The 17,343-nt window shown below is 54.2% G+C and overlaps 2 protein-coding genes across 10 annotated transcripts; one reads left to right on the top strand and one right to left on the bottom strand.

The window, feature by feature from the left end:
• Window positions 1–1,509: 1,509 nt before the first annotated feature.
• GPR3 (G protein-coupled receptor 3) lies at window positions 1,510–4,650 on the bottom strand. The gene is made up of 2 exons (XM_033113320.1): window positions 4,541–4,650; window positions 1,510–3,466 (listed from the first exon to the last, which is right to left on the bottom strand). The coding sequence occupies exon 2, from the start codon at window positions 3,459–3,461 to the stop codon at window positions 2,469–2,471; it is 993 nt and encodes a 330-aa protein (XP_032969211.1). The 5' UTR covers window positions 3,462–3,466; window positions 4,541–4,650; the 3' UTR covers window positions 1,510–2,468.
• A 99-nt stretch (window positions 4,651–4,749) lies between these two features.
• Window positions 4,750–14,990, top strand: CD164L2 (CD164 molecule like 2). 9 transcript variants are annotated; one of them, XM_033113329.1, is made up of 8 exons: window positions 4,750–4,885; window positions 5,629–5,772; window positions 6,156–6,249; window positions 11,576–11,743; window positions 11,843–11,914; window positions 12,452–12,496; window positions 14,001–14,145; window positions 14,422–14,990. In XM_033113329.1, exons 3-8 carry the CDS (start codon window positions 6,180–6,182, stop codon window positions 14,435–14,437), a joined length of 516 nt encoding a protein of 171 aa, XP_032969220.1. In that variant the 5' UTR covers window positions 4,750–4,885; window positions 5,629–5,772; window positions 6,156–6,179; the 3' UTR covers window positions 14,438–14,990. The 9 variants fall into 9 exon arrangements, with proteins under 9 accessions (XP_032969220.1, XP_032969219.1, XP_032969213.1 ...); XM_033113328.1 differs by having other exon boundaries at window positions 4,801–4,935; XM_033113327.1 differs by lacking the exon at window positions 4,750–4,885 and adding an exon at window positions 5,163–5,482.
• The last annotated feature ends 2,353 nt before the right edge of the window (window positions 14,991–17,343 follow it).

Genomic DNA, 17,343 nt, shown 5'->3' with positions numbered 1-17,343 from the left:
TACCATATTTTTCACTTAGCTCTTTATCACCATCTTCCAGGCTAGAATCTAAGCTGCCCACAAGGACAGCAGTGCATGAATGACGGCCTGTTACTCTCAGAGCCTCCACTTCCTCTTCTGTAAAATGGAGAGAGTAATAGTCCAATCCAGTGGGCCCTGGTGATGTGTGAAATATTTGGCCTAAAGTTTGTCATGGATGGGGGGTCTTGCTGAGTGGGGGTCTTTTCCCAAGGAGCTTCCAGGAAGGTGGGAAGGTGGGGAGAGAAGATAAGGCTCAATCTGACCTGGTGGGGCCTCCCCACTTGGATAGGAGCTGTGTGTAGCTCAGCCAGTCCTGCCCTCTACCCGCTCTGACCCAGGTCCTGCTGGCATATCCATGCCCTTGGATTCCTCTGGCCACTATTGGGGAGGGGTCTTGAATACCACTCAAAAGAGCTCTGGCCAGGGAAATGGACAAAGACCTGAGTCCTAGCCTGGCACAGCTGTGTGAGTTCAAGCAAATGGCTGCTCCTCTTCAAGCCTCAGTCTCCCCAGCTGTACAATGGAGGGGTGGGCCAGAATGCTCCCCACCTCCAGGCTTTGGCCACCTGTGAAGCTACAGAGGCTGTGAACTGTGGCTAATCAGAGCTTCCTCTTCAAGCATACCCCAAACTTGTTTCTACCCTTGCCTGGTGAACACATCCTTTCTAAACTCAGGGTCCTACACATTTGTCTTCGGATGCACACAAGGGCACATGTACACACTTACCATCACTCACCTTTGCATAGAAAAGAAGCTATTCCAGCTCCAGAATGACCAGACCTCATCCAACCATCTCTCAAATGTGGCCGCTGGTTCAGAGAATGAACTCCAACACAAATCAGGGTCCAGAATGTCCTAGGTAGGACCCAGGCTTAGGAGGGTAGGAGATGAGAGGCCACTGGCCAGTATACAGAGCACAGGTTCTGGAAACGTGTTCCTGTGGACCGGTCACCAATCCTCCCTCAGCCTGTTTCCTCATCTGTGAAATGAAGAAGATATTGCCTGTGTCCTGGGATGCTTGTTAGGCATAAATGAGGTAACACATGTAGTACACTTAGCACAGTGCCCAGCATACAGTACACAGCACCATTATAAGGGGCTGTTCTTCTTAAGGAAACTGACATGCTTTGAGTATCTATACTTTCTGTCAAACTAAAGCTACTGTGGGTAGGATGTGGGCATCCTCAATCCAAGAATGGTCCAGCACCCTGGTTCCTGTCCCCCAGGAGCAGGTGGGGCCCTTGTCTGGGGGTACCCAGGTCTGAGCAGAGGGGCTCATCAGATTGGTATCCTGGGGTGGGGGTGTCACCTGCCAGCCACACTCCAGCCTGGATCTCCAGCTTCCCATGTCCCCCAACAGGCCCCCAGACCTGGCCTAATCCTCCCATGCCATGTTCTTCCTCATCAGGCCCCACTCCACCCCCTCCACACACACAGACAGAAACATGTTTATTACAAAATCATTTTTTATTTAGAGTTGGGTCGGGGACAGGAATCGGGAATGCACTGGGGGCCATACCCCGATTGGCAGAGGGTTCAGGTGTTGGCTCACACCCTGCCTCCTAGGGCACTGGAAGGTGAGGTCTGCCCCCAGGCCATGGCTGTGGCGCTGGATGCCAGGCTGGAGTGGAGTTGGGGTTGCCACGTCTTGGTCCTGGCTGCCTGGCCAGGCTGCAGTTTCCCCCAAACCGCCACCAGAGGGCAGCCAGCCCCCAGCGCAGAGGAATTCTCGGTTGCTCAGGTGATGGCTTCTTAAAAAAATAAAAAACCAGAGGCTGGTGTGTTCCCCCACTGAAACCCTAGAGGGGCAGGCCTAGGGAGAAGGCTCTGGTTTCTATGATCTCTTCAATAAAAAATAAGCAAAAATAATAACAAAATACATGATTTCTCTTTCTCCCTTTCCCCCCTCTAGGAACTGAGGTCAGAAATGTGGGTGTGGGGACTGGGGATACCCTGGTATGGCCTGGATTTCAAGGTGGGGGTCTCTTTTTTTCCCCTCATACCCATAAATAAATAAATAGATAAATCATAACTAGATACTCTCTTTGTAAGTGCACATATATACATATATAGATATAGATAAATCTTTTTCTCTTTCCCCTGTCTAGGGAACTGAGTGGCTAACCTCTCTGACTCTAGCTCAGAAACTCAAAAGTCAGGTGACATGGTCAAGTTCAAGGGAGGGGGAAGACCAGGGACTTGGAATGGCACTGTAAAACAGCCAGCAGTGTTCTGGAACTCCAAACCAGCTGGGCTGTGGGACATTTCTGAGTGGAACCCTGACCACTTGAACATTCTAGAACCATAGAGCCAGCTGGGCCCTGCAGGGATCTGAAGAGAATCCTGTGAAACACCCAGAACCAGCTGGGTCTTTGGGGTGTGGAGCTGGGGGCTTAGAACAAAACCCTGGAGGACCTAACATCCTGGTCACCAGGGTGTGAAGTGACTAGACGTCACTGGGGGAACGGGATCGGAAGGGGATCTTGGAAGAGGAACAGGAACAGCAGATGGCCCACAGCACCTTCTGCACGTCCTGGTTGCGGAAGGCGTAGATGATGGGGTTGATCATGGAGTTGTAGGTGGCGGGGAGCAGAGTGAGATAGGTGTAGAGGGGTGAGGAATAGGCATCGCCCAGCAGGCAGTAGACGGTGAAGGGCAGCCAGCAGGCAGCAAAGGCGCCAAGCACCACAGCCAGTGTGGCAATGCCCTTGCGGGTGGCCACGTAGTGGGAGGCAGGCAGCAGGTGCCGCTGGAGGGCAATCTGCTGGGCATGGCGGCAGACGATGCGGCAGATCTGGGCATAGAGCTGCAGCATGATGCCAAACACCATGAAGAAGGCAATGGCCAGGATCACCAGATGGTTCTTGGAGAGTGGATATACCACGCCGCACGTGGCCTGGGAGTCCAGGCAGTTCCAAGCCAGCACAGGCAGCAGCCCCAGGCCCAGCGCAGCCCCCCACACGAGGGCCAGCATCACATAGGTCCGCGTCACCGTTGTCTCTGAGTAGTAGGTGAGGGCATTGTACAGAGAAAGGTACCGATCTACAGTGATGGCCAGTAGGCTGCCAATGCTGGCAGTAAAGGCCATCGCCAGGACGCCAACCAGCACCAGGCTCATCTCTGCGGAGCCAATGCAGAAGACAGCAGCAAAGTGCAGGACGAGGCCCAGGCCTGCCAGCAGGTCTGCAACAGCCAGGCTGCCCACCAGCAGGAACATGGGGGCACGGAAGGCAGGAGTGCCCACAATGATGGCCACCACCAGTGCGTTCTCGCAGGACACCAGGGTGCCTGAGATGCACAGCACCACATCCCAGGCTCTGGGTGAAGGAAGAGGTGCAGCTGGTCCTGTGGGTCCCTCTGCTGAACCCACGCTGCTCATATTCACGTTCCCTGGGCCAGCAGAGAGCCAAGCCAGGGGGCTGCCTGCACCCCACATCATGGTATCTGTAGGAGAAAGACCCTATGAGAAGCTGGCAGGGCTGGGTGCTGGGCAGAGGGATCTGTAGGGGCTGAGGTCCCTCTCTGGATACTTGGTGGGAGTCTCTCCTCAAGATACTTGGCTGGGTCCTGATGCCTTATCCTGCACGCATGCTCCAGGGCTCCTTCCAGGATACCTTTGTCCTCTCTCATGCCCAAAGAAAAGCTCAGGTCTCTTTTCCTGGGGATTCCTGTCCTCGGTGGGACTCTTCATCTCCCTTCCAACTCTCTGGGTCCTGTAGGCCTCTTTCTCTCACGTGTGTGACAAGAGGAGAACAAGATGAAGGACTAACATAAGTGGATGGAGGCCTGTAAGATCCAGGAGATGCTGGGAAAGGCCAGGACTGAGGAAGGGAAACACATCTTAGAACTGAGAGCAGCTCTGCTCCATACCCATCCGGGAGGAGGATGCTCAGTTTCTGAGGCTCGCCAGACCCCGCACGATTGTCAGCAATGCCAGCCTCAGGCTCCGCCCCCAGGGAGTGCGCGTGAAGCTCCCGCCCGCCCCCACCCTGCACTCCTGGGGTAACAACACCTGGGAACTCAGCACCCCCAACACACACCCGCCCAGACTTCTGTCCCCGGCCAGATCCTCTTTCTGTCTGAACCTCTGGGTCTTTGGAATAGACACCTCCTGCTAGAAGCCTGGAACCCTAAGTCAGACCCCTCCTTCGGCCCGGATACCTGAATCTTGGGCCTGACTCCGCCTCCTGCCGGGATGTCTGTATCCCTAAGTCAGACACCTCCTCCAGCTCGGACGCCTGGGTCCGTTCCAGCCGTCTCCTGCCAGCCCAACCTCGGATGACCGTCAGCCCCTCCAGAGCCCTGGGTCTCTGAAGGACTGCTCCACCTCCGCTGGGTCACCCCACTGATGCGGTCAGCACCCAGACCTGGGTCCCCGCCTGCTAGCCCAGAATCTGGGTTCCAGCTATTGACCTCCGACCCTGGCCCGCCGCTGGGAGCCTGACCGCTGGCCCTGCGCCCCAGCATTCTACGTGCCCTTCCGGACGCCTAGTGCCCGAGGCGGGGACCGCTACTCACCTCTTGGGACCGGGCGCGGCCGGGCCGCGCGGGAAGGTTCCACTCGGGTCCGGGCAGCTCAGGGTGTGAGCGGACCCGGAGAAGCCCCCGCGGCCGCGGGAGAAGCGGCGTGAGTCACCCCGCCCCGCCCCCGGCCACCGGTTCGGTGACGTCAGAGGCTCGGTTAACCAATGGGCACGTCGCGCTGGGACGCAGCGCGCGTCGAGAGGCTTAGTAATAAGGCCTCGCACCGCCCGCTCCCCCATTCATAAAAAGCGACCGTAGCCGCGGCTCCGCCCCTCCCGACTCGGCCCGCCCTGTCCTTGACGCGGCGCCCTCTGCGGGCCAGGGGTTTCGGGGGCGCAGGTGGGAGAGCCTTGGAAAAGTCTCAGAGAGGATGCAGAAGGTGTAGCGAGGTAGCAGGAAGGGGACCCGGATAGGCAGTGGGGTGATGGGACCCTTGGAGGCAGAGACAGGCTGACGAAATTCAGGAGACTGAGACCATGTGATGGGGTTGAATGGGCGTCCCCGGTGAGGATGACTGAGGTTGTCAAGAAGATGGGGCCCTGAGGTGACGGTGACAGGAGTACGAGGGAGCATGGAGGTGGGTGGCAGTGACGGTATGAGCATGGTGACTGGATCTTGGGGGATGGTGGCTGAAGGACGCTGTCATACAGAGGGAAGCCCCTAGAGCAACTATAGCAGTGTCAGGGTGACTCTGTGGCATGATGGGGTTCAGAGATCACAGGGTGGCAGAGAGGATGGCAAGGGAAGATGGAGTGTGCAGGTGATGGGACTTTGTGTCACCATGACCGTGTCACAAGAGCTGACGTACGTACTGAGGTGACAAGTTACTTAAGTGATGAGGGCTGTAGGGTCCTGGAAGGAAGTTACCAGGTGACTGTGGTGAGTGGGCACCGGATGAGTGAGACAGAGCAGTTTGGACTGACAGTGATCAGGCAGGTAAGTTGCTGCCAGAACAGGTCCTCGTGATGCTGGGGCTGGGATAAGAAGCTGGGTGACATCACTCATGTCAGCCCAATAGCACCCTCACAGCATGGGAGGGGTTGGGCCTGGCAAAATGTCAAAACATGAATTATTTATTCAAGGATCTGGAAAGCCAGCAGGGTGGAGGGGGTACTTCCCCGAAGCAGCTGGAGATCGGAAGCTGGGAAGAACTTGGAAGCAGAAAGCCTGGCAGCTCAGTTCCAGGGCAGGCCCCTCTCAACTTCCCATCTCGGGCATCCTGGCAGGTAGGGCATGGAGAAAGAGCTCCATCTTCCCCCAGCTCTGTCCTTAGTCCCAGAGAATCCCCCTGCATCTCCAGATGTGACAGACATGGCCAGTCCTGGGGAAGGGGAGCTGGCTGCTCCTCCTCCCTCTGTCTCTAGCTTTGATCCTTGTTGGAATCATCCAGGCCCAAGGAATGGGGGTGGGGGCCAGGGATCAGGTTAGGACTTGAGGAAACCGGGGGGGGGGGGCTCAGATCCTAGGCCCCACTCACTTCTCCCCCAACACAGCACCACTGCAGTTCCCACAGTTAGTGTGGGGCCGGGGGAAAGAGGTGACAGGCGGGTGGCAGAGTACTTGGGAAGAAAAGAGGGCCAACGTAGAGAAGATGATCTCTACACATCAGGTTGGAGTTTGGGGTGCTTAGCCGATGGAGGTGGTCAGGAGCGTAGACTGGATTCGATCCCCAATTCCTCCATTTCCTAGCTGTGTGACTTTGGGTGAGTATATTAGGTTCTTTGTGCCTATTTTCTCACCAATAAGATAGGGGTAACGTTAGTATCTACCTTATAGGATTGTCGGGAGGGGCCTGGCACTGGCGGGAGGCTACCAACAGTATATCTGACAGGAGAAGGACAGCCAGGAGGCATAGGTATGCAGGCAGTAACTGGGGTTCTAGGGTAAGTGACATCACCCAGGGGAGGGAACAGGAGCCTCAGGGAGTGAGGAGGAGCCTCTGGGAACACCCCCATTAAGGGGACAGACTGTGGATGAGAGTGCTCCTATTCCCGGGCCTTTGCACTGGCTGTTGCCTCTGCTTTGAGCCCTGTCGTTAAGGTCTTTGCACCCAAGTCACTTGTTCTGAAGCAGGCTTCCCTGACCTCTATCCTAGATTAGCACTCTCTTTCAGCACATAGTATGTAGTAGGTGTTCAACAAGTATTTGTTGACTGGATAAAAAAATTAAACTAACAAGCAGCATCTAGAGAAAGAGAAGGAAAACAAGTAGTAGTATGTTAGGTGTCAAGGAAGGTGGGGTCATCAAAGAGAGAGAATACAGGGGTGTTCAGGTCTCCACTTTCTCCCCCATCAGAGCTGGGTCCCAACAACTGTCCAGTGGGTCTTAGAGATAAATGAAGGCTGCTGGGAGGTGGGCATGAAAGAGGTGTATAAGAAACTATCTTCTGCTAGTCTGAGTGGCAGTGATAGTTCTTTTTTTAAATTTTTCATGTTATTAATCCTCTCATGAAAAATCGGCACAATTACCACAGATGAAGTCATTGCAGAATCTTCATTTCTTTTTGCACCAACATTGGCCTTTGCCATCATCCTGACCTTCATTCTGTTCTCACATTCTTTTTGAGATCTTTTTCATCTCTTGGAGGCCGAGCTTGTGTTTGGGTTCATTTTAATTTGCATGATCCAAGGAATCATAATTTATGTCAAAGTCAGTCGTTTTACCAGCACCAAAATGGGTTCTAATTCCAAATATGAAGATGATATCTGGTGTGGTTTTGTACATTTTGGTTATTTTTCACCAAATTTCTGTCTTACGTACTGTTGCCTTTCCAGAGAGAAGGACATTGATGACCATGTTTCCATGGAAATAGTTGGTTGGCCAGAACTCCTGATCCAGATAGTTCCTGGGTGATTCGTGATGGAGGTCAATCTTCAGGCAACCAGGGAGGAAGAGTACAGTGACATTCCAACCCTGAGAAACCTTTAGATCCAATAGATTCAAGAGAGCTATAGATTTTCATGTGCACACTCTCTCTCGTGCTCAAAAACTGCCCATGCCAACAGGACACTGGAAGTTGTCACTGCCAACCAGGTCTCTCTTCCCCACAGATCTGCTGTCTAGAGAAAGGGGCAGCCCTTTCTCTTCTTCTCTCCTCCTCATGCCCTCTGCCCTACCTTCTTGTTTGTTCGCACCATTGACACCTTCTCCTATCCTTCCCTCCTACCTGGTGCCAAACCTCAGGGCTTACAACAACCCATTCATCCCCATTTCATAGGTGAAGCCCAGAGAAGCCGAATGAATTGCCCCAAATCACACAGTACATGACAGAGCTGGGATCTGAAGCCAGGTCTATCTGTAACCAAGTCCAGTGTGCCTTCTATTCTAGCCTAGATGTCACCATCTCCCCAGAAGGGGCTGGGAGTGACATTTGACTAAGGCTGACAATACCTGCAGTTCCCCAGGTGTCCACCAGATGGCTGTGAGCATTCACTTCCAGGTATGACTTCTTTCCTTCTCTCTTCTCTCTCTCTCTCTTCTAGGGAATCCCATGGGCCTAGGCTCTCAAGGGAGGTTTGTGTGTGAGGGACACAGATAAGACCCACACAAGCTCCTTGTCCAAGCCCCGAGAATCTGGGCATCGTCATTGCACACTTTCTTAGCAAAGCCCCATTCATTCATTCAGCCAATATTCACTGACAGTTTCCCTGGGCTTGGGTTGAAGTGGGTGCTATGGACAGAGAGATGATCTGGCCACATCCTTGCATTGTCAACATTCAATAAATACTTATTGAACATCTACCATTTGACAGGCATTGTTCTAGGCGCAGAAGATACAGCAATGAACAAAAATCCCTGCCTTCTTCATGGAGCTTCCATTCTGATGGGGGAGAGAACAATCGACAAATAGATACTTAATATGATAGAGTAGGGAGCTCTTGAGGATCTCACAGACCAGTGGGATGGACAAACATGTACACAGTCACAACATGGTACAGTATGATTATTTAATACACACCTACTTAGCCCTTATGTGTACAGGGAGTTAAGTATGGAAGAAGATAAACATGGTTTCTGCCTTCATGGAACTTACAGCCTAGGACATGAATGAGTAATCTGATACATGTTTGAAGGAAAAAGGAGGTTTCATGATGTAGAATGACCAGGAGACCTCTTTTAAGTAGGGAGGTCATGAAGAGAGTCATTTGAGGAGTAAATAGAAGAGTTTCAAGGAGAGAGCACAGCAAGTGCAAAGTCTCTGAGGAGGGATATGTCTGAGGAATAGAGAGGAGGCTAGCGTGTCAGGAACCAAAGGGTAGGAATTGAGCTCAGAGAGGTAGGCAGGGGGACAGTTATGTAAGTCATGGAGAGCAGTGAGCCATTTGTGGGCGGAAGTAGGAGAGTGATATGATTTGACTTACATTTTCAAAGGAGAGCTCTGACTGTTGAGTGGAGAACAAGCTGGACAGGGGGAGCAGAAGCAGGAGCCCTACCAGGAGGTCACTGCAGGCACCCAGGCAAGAGATGGTGAGGGGGGTGAGGGCTCTGGTGAGGGGAAAGCAGATGGATTTGACTCTGCCAGCTGGGATGAATGCTGCAGTAAGCTCAGCCTTGCTCTAGGACAATGACAGAGGGCTTCCTGCAGGAGGTGGCCCTTTAGTGATGTCATGAAGGATTAATTTGCCAGACAGATGGACTCAGGGGAGGAAGAGGACTCTCTGGAGGAAGAGGACTCTGTGGGAGACAGAACAGCTATAGGATAAAGGCACGGAGGTATAAAAGAAGGTGTGTGTTGGTGGAGGGGCTCTTCTATCTTCTTGGGTGAGTCCAAGACATGCTGGAGAGACTTCTAGAGCCAGGAATCAAAGGGTTGTGGAAGCCAAACCATTGTTCAATGGAAGAGACATGGTCAAACCCATGGTTTCAGTAGACCCCTGCACTGTGAGGGCCGATTTGGGCCTGGAGGCTGAGAGGCAGTGAGGCCAGCAAAGGGAAGATGAGGGAGTAGGACCCCAGAGATACATAGAGGCAGAATCTGCAGGATTTTAATTTGGGGGCTGAGGCGGGGAAGGGGTTAGAATGAGACCCTGGTTTCCAGCTGGGTGACTGGGGTGGGATGGGGATGAAGGGTCCTCTCTGAGTGGGGAAGAGGGACCAGGCAGTTTCAGTGGCCTGAGGCACACAGATGGACACACCGAGACACAGCAGAGGGGAGAGCAGCCTCTGGATTCATTGGATCCTGGGCTACATCCTGTCCCTACCTTGTAACTGTGTGCCCCTAGGCAGGTGATTTTCCTTCTGAAGCCTGCAAATTGGAGATAACAAAACCCTTACATAGAGTGCAGTGTGGACATTAGATGAGAAGTTGCAAGTAAAAGCTCTTACCGTGTTTCCCGGAAAATAAGACCGGGTCTTATATTAATTTTTGCTCCAAAAGACGCATTAGGGCTTATGTTCAGGGGACGTCATCCTGAAAAATCATGCTAGGGCTTATTTTTGGGGAAACAGGGTAGTAAAATGTTCATTCTGCTAATAGTAAGGGGTCAATAATCGTTAACTATGTATTATTAGTTACAGGTGTGGCAGCTCGGGAGGGCGCACTGGGGTGGAGATGGAGAGATACTTGGCTTTCAAATGGGAACTGATGGCAGAGGAACGACGTTTACCCCCAGGAGAGGTGGAATAGGGCTCAGGACTGAACTGGGCTACCAGCGATGAAGACGGAGAAGGAGGAAAAGGAGAAGCAGAGGGGAAAGAAAGGGAGGGGAAGAGGAAAGGAGAAAGGAGAAAGAGGAAGAGGAGGCGCCCTCTGAGAAAGCTGAGAAGTGGCTGTGGTGGGAGAAGAACCAGAAGAGGTCGGAGCCAGAGCGAGAGTCCAGGCAGAGGGGAAGGCTGCTAACGGCCCCATTAATAATGAGACCGGTGACTTGGCCAGATGGTGTGGTGGGTCGAAGGCAGATGTGGTGGGCAGAGGGGCAGAAGAGAGGAGGGTGCAAGGAGTGAAGTGAGGTGGGTAGCCAGAGCCGGGGAGCCAGCTGTGGTGGGGCCTGGTTGGAGGGTGCTCTTGACAATGCCCCGCCTGCGCCGAGCCCAGAAGGCAGAAAAATGACCTCGCTTCAAATCCAGATTTTTCCATTAACTCTGACCTCCAACTAGCCACTCACCTTTTCTGAGCTTCAGTTTCTTCACCTGTGAAGTAGGGATAGTAACTCGCTACTCAGCAGAGTTTCGGTGAAGCTGCCGCAGGGGGGCACCGAGAGACCAGGTCCTGGACCCCGCCCCCTTTTGTCCGAGCCCCACCCCAGACCACGGAATCCAGCCCCACCTGCCGTCGCCCACTAGCCCCGCCCTCATCCGGCTCCGCCTTCACCTGGCCCTGCCCCGGACCACCAAGTCCCGCCCTCCTGGCTGAGCCACTGGCCCCACCCCAATATGGCCACGCCCACCGACCACGCCCCTGATGCCCTGGTCTGGTTCCCCACACCCCAGCGGAGCCGAGTCCTGAAGGGACGCGCCACACCAGCTCTCCGCAGACCCCGAGTCCCCGCCCCCATGGCCTCGCCGGGACCCCGCGCCTTACGGGCTGCGCTCTGTGGCAGCTGCTGCTGCCTCCTCCTGTGTGCCCAGCTCGCTGTAGCTGGTAACGCGGGCCAGGGTCTAGTTAGGGGCCCGGGCAGAGGCAGGTGGCGCGTGCCCGTCACCCAGCGGCTTACCCAGGAGCAGTCAGGGCTTGGGGGCGGGGCGGGATGGGGACTTTTCAGACCTGTGCAGGGTTCCAGAGGTGGGTGAAGGAGCTGGTTGGTGTATGTATGTAGGCTCCAGGTGTGGGGGATTAGGAAGCTTCAGGTGTGGGGAGGCAGCAGCCTCAAATGTATCTGAGAGCCCAGGTGTATGCAAAGGGAAGGGACTCTGGGTGAATGTCAGAGAGGTTCTAGGTGAGCGTAATCATGTGTTTGTGGAAACTCCAGGAGTGTAGTGGGGATTAGGGGATCCAGTGAATGTGTGCGTGTGCAAAGGGATGTGAGCCACAGTAGAGCAGAAGCGGGGCAGCAGCTTGGGTTCAAGGTGTTGCTCCTACCCCACTCGCAGGTAAAGGAGCTCGAGGCTTTGGGCGGGGAGCCCTGCTCCGCATGAACATCTGGCCAGCTGTCCAAGGGGCCTGCAAACAACTGAAGCTCTGTGAGCATTGTGTAGAGGGGGACAGAGCACACAACCTCTCTGGCTGTGTGTGGGAACAATGTCGGCCGGAAGAGCCAGGTATGGAGTTCAGCCCTCCCCAAGTCGAGTGCCCCAGGTCTGAGCCCCAGAGCCTTGGCCCCTTTCCCCAAACCTCTCCCTTGCACCTTCTCCCACCAGGACACTGTGTGGCCCAAGCTGAGGTGGTCAAGGAAGGTTGCTCTGTCTACAACAACTCAGAGTCATGTCCAGGTAAGGGGACTCCCACTGGCCTAAACCAAGTTGGGGATAGGGGGCTGAGGTGTCCCTAGCCAGCGCCTGCCCTCCGGGAAGGAATCTGTGTCTGTCAGGGATCAGACCATGCCCATGAATAGTGGGTCCAGTTTCAGTTCTGCCTTTAGCTCACTGAAAACTCCCTTCCCCTCTCTGGCCTGTGTCCTCAGCTGTAAATTAGTACAGCTGGAGCATCCAGGACAGGTATGTGGAGGGACTGGGGGATTAGCTCTTCTAATTTAAAGCATAGTGAGGACTTTGGGAGTTCAGAAGCGAAGGGGGGGTAGGGGAGCTTTCTAGAGGAGGTGGCATCAGAGATGACCCTTAAAGATAGAGATGGAGAGAGGGCATGTCTGGTGGAAGGAATTGTGAACTAAGGCTTGAACGTATATAGGGTGGATCTGAACCTGAGACAGAGGACCTGAGCTGAGTCAGAAGTCCAGCTGTTGGCCTCTGGTCTTGATGACAGTCAGGGCATGGGAGGAATGATTTATTATTGATTCCCTGTCTCTTTAGCAGCCCACCACCACCCCACCTATGAACCGAAGACAATCACAACAGGTAGGTACTACCTGGGGCGGGGGTGGGGGGTGGCGCTGTGGGGCGGGAGGGCTGGAGCTCTAGAAAGTTCCCCTACCCCCCCTTCGCTTCTGAACTCCCAAAGTCCTCACTATGCTTTAAATTAGAAGAGCTAATCCCCCAGTCCCTCCACATGGTGGTGGGAGGACTAGAGGTGCAGGAAAAAACAAAACTGAGCTCAGGCACTGATCTGTTCCGTGACCTCAGCCCTGTGACTTCTCCCTCTGAGCCTGTTTTCACATCTGTAAAATAGGCTGGATACCACCTCACAGAGTTGCTGTAAGGATTATATGAGAGGGTGTATAGCACCTGGGTCAGTGTCTGATGCAAGGAAAGTGATCAAGAAATGGTTTCCATTCCTTCTCCCCAACACTTCTGAGAACTCAGGGTGACCTGGCCCCTCAGGAACTGCTTTTGGTCCTGAGGGTGTACGGCTCAAGTTGCCAATGAGATCAGTGGCCACCTACTGCAACCTCCAGGTTCAGAGAAGCTCACACAGGGGTTCCCGGCAGGACAGAGGCAAAAGCCTCACCCCTTGGTCTCCACTGCCCCTCAGGGCCTGGAGGTCAGAGGCTTGGCAGGGATGGCTGAAGAGGCTCTTGGTTAATTAAAGCCAGAAACGTGATCTCGGAGGCTGAATTATTGATGGCTCAGCTCCCTCCAGCTCGAGCCCCAGATCTGTCTTGTGTAGCTCATTTCTTCCCTCTTCTGCTCTTCTTCCCCCCATGTCCTTCTCTGGGGCTCCCTGAGCTGCAGCTGGGACCACCTTTTGCCCTTCATATTCTCAGACCCCCTCATGCAAGCTACACCCTCTGGGAGGTAGATCCAGCTCCCAGCTGGGCCCCTGTCCACTGCCCCAAATGATCTCCCACCACCAGCCCTGCCCTGGGCTCTGGGCCCAGAGCCTGAAATCGAATCCCTGGTGAGAGTTGATGGCAAACGTGGCACAGCTGGGAGCCACCCAGGCAACCTGGGGCCCAACGGTAGGGAAGGGTTCAGGGGACACTGTGACATGCAGTGACCCGAGGGTCTCAGAGCTTAGGAGTCCTGAAAGGGGACCACATCATCTGTATCTGGGCTTTGAACCCCAAGACCCAAGGTTGAAAAGGAATTGAAGGGATCTGATGCCCAAGTTCTGGGTCCATCCTCATCCTATTGGGGAAGTGTGGGAGAGGGAGCTGGAAGGGAGCGCAGTTGCCACTTGGTCCATGTGATCAGGAGGCACAGAGAGGATGTGAGAAGTATCGAGCCATGAAGCCATTCAGGAGCAGAGCCAGGGCTGGAACCACGGCCCTGCCCTCCCCAGCTGGGCACTGTCCCTCCCACCAGGCACTTCCCAACTGCCCACAAGATCCATGTGAACTTTTGAGCCTGCTGTTCCAGGCTCCCAGAGTGAGGACTGGGGCCTCCAGGTGACCTATGTCGGTTCCTGGGGTAGGCCTGGGATTCTGGTCCTCAGGGGCTTGCTATGATCTCCACCCTGCAGGGATCCCCTCTGTCCCTGAAGCCCACAACCCTGGCTTTGATGGGGCCAGCTTCATTGGAGGCATCGTGCTGGTGCTGAGCCTACAGGCAGTGGGCTTCTTCATCTTGCGCTTCCTCAAGGCCAAGGACAGCACCTACCAGACACTGTGAGTACCTGGCCAGCCAGCAGAATCCCGGCTCCCTTCCCCCACCCCACTTTTGCCCCTTGGGTCCCCTTAAGTGCTGGTGTACTGTCTTAGTGGGATAGCCCCAAGGGCAATGACTCCTTCCCGGTGTTCCCCATGTGAGCCACACACCCCTTCTCCCTTCTCCAGCTGTGGGGTTCTCTGCTGGGTATTAGCTGGGGCCAGGACTCAGCCTGGGCTTGTTGTCTGAGAGCTCAGCTGAGCCCACCTGTCTTTGTCCCCTCATGCTGCCAGCAGGGAGGAGAACCAGTAGGTGACAGCCAGGCGAGACTTTGGCCTGCAGCTGTGTGGCCGCGGGCAGGACCTTGGCCATGTGTGCGGTTTGGTTTTCCTCTGAGAAGGGGAGCTGCTCAGAGGCCCCTGTGTGCCGTGTGTGCTGTGGGGCGGGTCACTGCAGCCTCAATTAAAGTGTTTGCTCTTCCAGCTGCTGCCTGCTCTCTGGGGGTAGGGGTCCTTAGCCTGGCTGAGGCAGGGCCACTGCCCTGACTGCCCTCTCTGTCTGGCCTCTGCAGAATCTGACCCCCTTCAGGCCTGGATTCCACACTGAGGGGAAGAAGGATGAAGAGGCTGCTTTCTTGCCCCCCTTGTGGGCACTGGGGGTGGGAAAAACTTTAGGCACCAATTTTTGTCCCCTGCAAGCACCGAGCAGTCCCAGTGCCCAATGCTGACTTCCCCTCCTGCCCTGGGCCTGGTACCTGCAGCTGGCAGCATCCTTCGACCACCTCCTGCCTCATCCATCATCCCTGCGAGCCTCCTGCTTGGCACTGGGTCTGTGCCTGCCTGGACACTACCCCTAAATAAAGGAACTCTTTCCAACACTGTGCTTTGTGTCCCATGTGGTTGAGGTGGGGTAGAGTTACGGTCACTGTCCCTTCCTTAATGGGAATTCAGCCTTAGACTGTCACTGTCACATTTTAAAATACTTTCATCTGTTATACATATTTAACCCCCTCCCCGTCCCCTTTACAGATGAGTGTACGGAGACTCAGAAAGCTAAGTACACTCGCTCAACATCACAGCGCTGAGTCAGGGCTGGGGTTTGAATTCAGGTTTTTCTGGCTCCAGAGTGAGCAGAACTTCAGAACTCTCTTGCAGAGGTATCTCCAGGCTCTCTTGGCTCCTAAAGTTATGTCTCTGCACCAGTGCCAAGGTGGAGACACCCCTGGGGCTCCCACAGCCATTTCTGCGCTTCTGGCCTTTCTCACTCAGGCCCTCCTGGAAAGCCCCACTCATGCCTACCTTTCACCCTTCGCCTCTGATCCCTGGGCCCAGAAGTCTTCCCTGACTAGTAACATCTCCCACCGAGGGGGCACTTGCTAGAAACCGTCTATGTTGCTGAGTCTGACATTTAATCCCAGGACTGCCCTAGGAAACTGAGAAGCCATAGAGAATAACGGTTGCAAGTTCAGCCTGTGGAGCCCAATTGCTCTGCATGAACTGGAGCGAGTGATTTAACTGGGCCTCAGTTTCCTCATCTGTAAAGTGGGATGTGGGGAAGGTTCAGAACAGGTGCATGTGCTCCATCAGCTTCATGTCAGGGTACCCATCTACCCTCCCAGCAGTGCAGCTTGCAGCCACGCCTCTGCACCTCTTCCTCCCCAAGGCCTAACCACCCTGCAGGGTCTCCAGCTGCCGCTGGAAGGGCTCTGAAGAAGCTTGGGGTCCACACGTAGTTCCAGCGACTCCTTGGCCTCCCGGAGGGCTCACCTGCTTACCCATCACTCCACCATCGACAATACCAATAGTCTATGTCCTCGCCCCTCCCTCTCACATTTCCAGCAGAGCCTCCTCTCCTCTCAGAAAGCCTCCCCTCAAGCCACCTCTAACTACTTGGATCTACCTCTTGTTACCCAGCCTGCCTTGCTGTCTCTGCTCCAAGCCCTTTTTCATGCAGTTTCTCCTTCTGGATCACCCTCCCTTGGCTTCTCCAACCAGCACTTCAGTGCTGGCAGGGATAACGCCCGTTCTCTTCGGGGCCTAGGGAGGAAATGCCCCTGCTTCCTGCTGGCTGTCCACTCAGTTAAGGAAATTTCTTTAGTGGATGTTTTCTTTTTCAAAAGTAGTAAATGTCTGTAAAGAACAAAAGGACTATATAGAAGTTTATGTAGTGAGAATCACTTCCCCCTGGTCCCACTCCCCAGAAATAACTATGGTTCATAGTATGTTTCAGACCATTTCCTGTGAATTTACAACATTTAGCTCTTTAAAAATACAAAGTGGGATTGTATTATACTTTGTCCTTTTCATTGTTGATCAGATTTGCCCTATGACTTGCCCACATGGTGATAACGTATTTGCCTGCATCCCATCAATGTCTAGTTATTCCCACGTTGATTATTATACGCAGCACCATGATAAACAGGCTTGTCCACAGATCTTGGCCCACCTGTGGGAGAGTCTGCGGAGGACAGAGTCCCAGAACTGGAATTGCATGGCCTTAGAGCGTCCATCCCATGGATCCATCCTGTTTGGCAAACTCGGCCTCCACCTTTCCTGATGTCCGCTTGCACCTCAGCCCTCACCACCCCCATACGTTTTGAGCCTGGCATAGAGGAGGCCCTCAGGGAGGGTTTGATGAATGAATTAATGAACAAATGAATGAACGAATGAGGTTTCCCTCTCCTCCCCTATCACGTGACGTCCCTCTCCAGCTCAGATCCCACCCCTCACATGTGTTCATGGCCGCTGCCTCCTTATTGGCAGCAATTCCCAGCCTCCAGGCCTGCCTGCCCCGGCTGCCCATGCCATCGGCCTATATTAGCAGCTGTTTCTTAGGCCCTGCCAGGGACTCCCCAAGGGACTTGAGGGTGGGCATGACGTCACTTTGCTAAGGGTGCCTCTCCCTGGTTGTGAGCACGGGGCTGGGGCAACGTCTCTGCGGCTCTGGGCATATATAAGTACCAGAGAGTGCACAAGTCATTTCCTGCCTCTGGGCCTCAGTTTCTCCTTGTTTATTCCTTCATTTGACCAATATTTATTGAACACCTGCTTTGTACCAGGCCTATAACCCAGGGACAATAATAACGACCAGGAGCAGGGCTGTGTAAGGGTCAGAGGCGACATACTAACTGAACCCAGCGTGACTTGTGGAGTGCAGTAAGTGCCCAGCGAGTGGTAGCAGTGGTCATTAATACTGCTGCCGGGACGGGGAAGGATTCC

This window comes from Rhinolophus ferrumequinum, chromosome 9 (genome assembly GCF_004115265.2).
Source record: "Rhinolophus ferrumequinum isolate MPI-CBG mRhiFer1 chromosome 9, mRhiFer1_v1.p, whole genome shotgun sequence".
In the NCBI taxonomy this organism is placed as follows: domain Eukaryota; kingdom Metazoa; phylum Chordata; class Mammalia; order Chiroptera; family Rhinolophidae; genus Rhinolophus; species Rhinolophus ferrumequinum.
Note: the sequence above shows the minus strand (reverse complement) of the source record. Positions and strands in the feature narration are given on the sequence as shown.